Raw genomic sequence first — 1909 nt, forward strand, 5'->3', positions numbered from 1 at the left:
TCGTACTTGTATCCTCCCTTTTCTGGTACTGTGTCAGGTGTCCTCTGCGTCCAACGAGCTCTGATAGGTTTTTGCTGCTTTGCTTAGTCCTTCTGTACCCTTTGCATTTACACTTAAGTCCGTTGCATCATTCTTAAAATATTATAATTCATTCAAAATTTTCATCAACTCTAAAAAAATTTATATTTAAAAAGAACACAAGATATCTAAACATAGGATAATCTCTAACACAAATCTAAGAAAGCTTTAACAGACACTAAAAAAAGACAAAAAATAAATAAATGTCCTGTTTATTTAGATCACACGTGACTAAGACATGAATGTGACGTTTAAAGCAAATAGCCACGTCATTAAAAAATTTAGGAGAGAATATATACTAAGAGTTAATTTGTCACCCTCTTCTAAATTCCATCACTATATTTTCTAGGCTAAATCTTTCACACACAAAACAAGGCAAATCCATCAAAACCGCATCTCGTCGCACCAATCACACTGTATTCAAGCAACAGTAATCATGTCCCCGTCACCGCTCAAATTCCCATTAGACACAACCTCAGAAGTCGCCGGCGAAGGCTCCTCCGGCTCCGGCAGCCTCAGCTTCAGCCACACCGACCTCCCATTCAACTCCAACTCATCCATTTTCAAAGACGGAGGTGCCGGCAAAACCGGTTTCAACCTAGCTGACGGCACCGTTTGTTCATCTTCCTTCACCTTCATTGTTTCAATTTTCAAAAAAAGGAATTAGTAAAAGCTAAATTAAGATTTGATGCGTGTGGTAAAAAGGATACCGAGTCGGTGGTGATGTCGAAGAGACTAGATCTTCGGCGTTGGAGATTGTGAGTGTGACGACGGAGGAAATACTTTTGAGCGTGACTCGCGACCTGAGTGGGCGTTCGAGTCTTGACGAAGTTTCTAGAAATTCCTCTCCAATCTCCTTTCCCAACGTTCTCTAATCCCAACAGGAACTGCCTGTGCTCCTCCTCCGTCCACGGAACCCCTAATTTATTCGTTAATCCAAACACAACCATTCATTCTCATAACCAAACAAACACATCAACAAAAAGTATTAATCAATCGATTAATTAATAGATTACCTGGCTTCCGCGTGCGACGGCAGAGATGAATGACGTCGTCGGAGGCGTAGCCCGCATTGCGATGGTGCGGCGGAGGCGATTCAGAGTAAGGAGGAAGATTGTTCATGCTGGCACTCTTTCTGAGAGAGGTGGGGTTGTTATCGGATACGGTGAGGCGCACGCCGAAGAGCATGATCCCGTCCTTCTCCGCCGCACACATTTTGGGTTTGATTTAGTTCATGCAAGAGGATGAAGGAGAGTTTCTTTTGTAATAAAAGGAGTGAGATGAAGCAGAAAACCTCTTCACGTGCTTATATGTCAGATACTACTACCACTACACTTCTATTGGCCCATTTTTTTTTTAAATATATATTCTCTATTTTCTGTGCTTTATAAATATTCGTTACAATAATAAAAATGTCATATATTCATTGGATCTCGTATATCTTATTATATTTTATTTTCCATTCAAATGGAACATAAAAGAAAGTGGTATTTTATAAAATTATACAAATTTTTAATATTTCTTCTTAATATATGGATAATTTTATAATTTTATAGTTATTTTACTTTTTGTTTATTTATATATTATTTTAGAGATATTTTGTTTTCATTTTATATTATTTTTTCTTGAAATGAAAAAATGTATTTTTAATTTTTTTTCTCAAGATGTTTATTTTATTTTATCTCTATCTTTTTCTCCTTAAATATCAATCTTTAAAAACATTATCAAACATTTCAATATTTTCATTAAAGTTATCATCTTATGTAAGTATAAAAATGATGAAAGAACAATACAATTTAATGCTACTGAATACAAAATCCATAAAATTAAT

The 1909-nt window shown here is 35.8% G+C and overlaps 1 protein-coding gene across 1 annotated transcript; it reads right to left on the bottom strand.

The window, feature by feature from the left end:
• Nucleotides 1-274: 274 nt before the first annotated feature.
• Nucleotides 275-1408, bottom strand: LOC137806646 (transcription factor MYB1R1-like). Its single transcript, XM_068606861.1, has 3 exons — nt 1095-1408; nt 789-997; nt 275-711 (listed from the first exon to the last, which is right to left on the bottom strand). The coding sequence occupies exons 1-3, from the start codon at nt 1291-1293 to the stop codon at nt 499-501; spliced, it is 621 nt and encodes a 206-aa protein (XP_068462962.1). The 5' UTR covers nt 1294-1408; the 3' UTR covers nt 275-498.
• Nucleotides 1409-1909: the final 501 nt, after the last annotated feature.

Source organism: Phaseolus vulgaris, chromosome 3, assembly GCF_000499845.2.
Source record: "Phaseolus vulgaris cultivar G19833 chromosome 3, P. vulgaris v2.0, whole genome shotgun sequence".
NCBI lineage: Eukaryota > Viridiplantae > Streptophyta > Magnoliopsida > Fabales > Fabaceae > Phaseolus > Phaseolus vulgaris.

Bases quoted from the DNA above. Each gene is read 5' to 3' on its own strand.
- LOC137806646 (XM_068606861.1), bottom strand. From the start codon at position 1,293: ATGTGTGCGGCGGAGAAGGACGGGATCATGCTCTTCGGCGTGCGCCTC. The intron at 998-1,094 runs GTAATCTATTAA...CGAATAAATTAG, and splicing joins CCGTCGCACGCGGAAGCCAG to GGGTTCCGTGGACGGAGGAG. The intron at 712-788 runs GTATCCTTTTTA...GAAACAATGAAG, and splicing joins TCGACATCACCACCGACTCG to GTGAAGGAAGATGAACAAAC.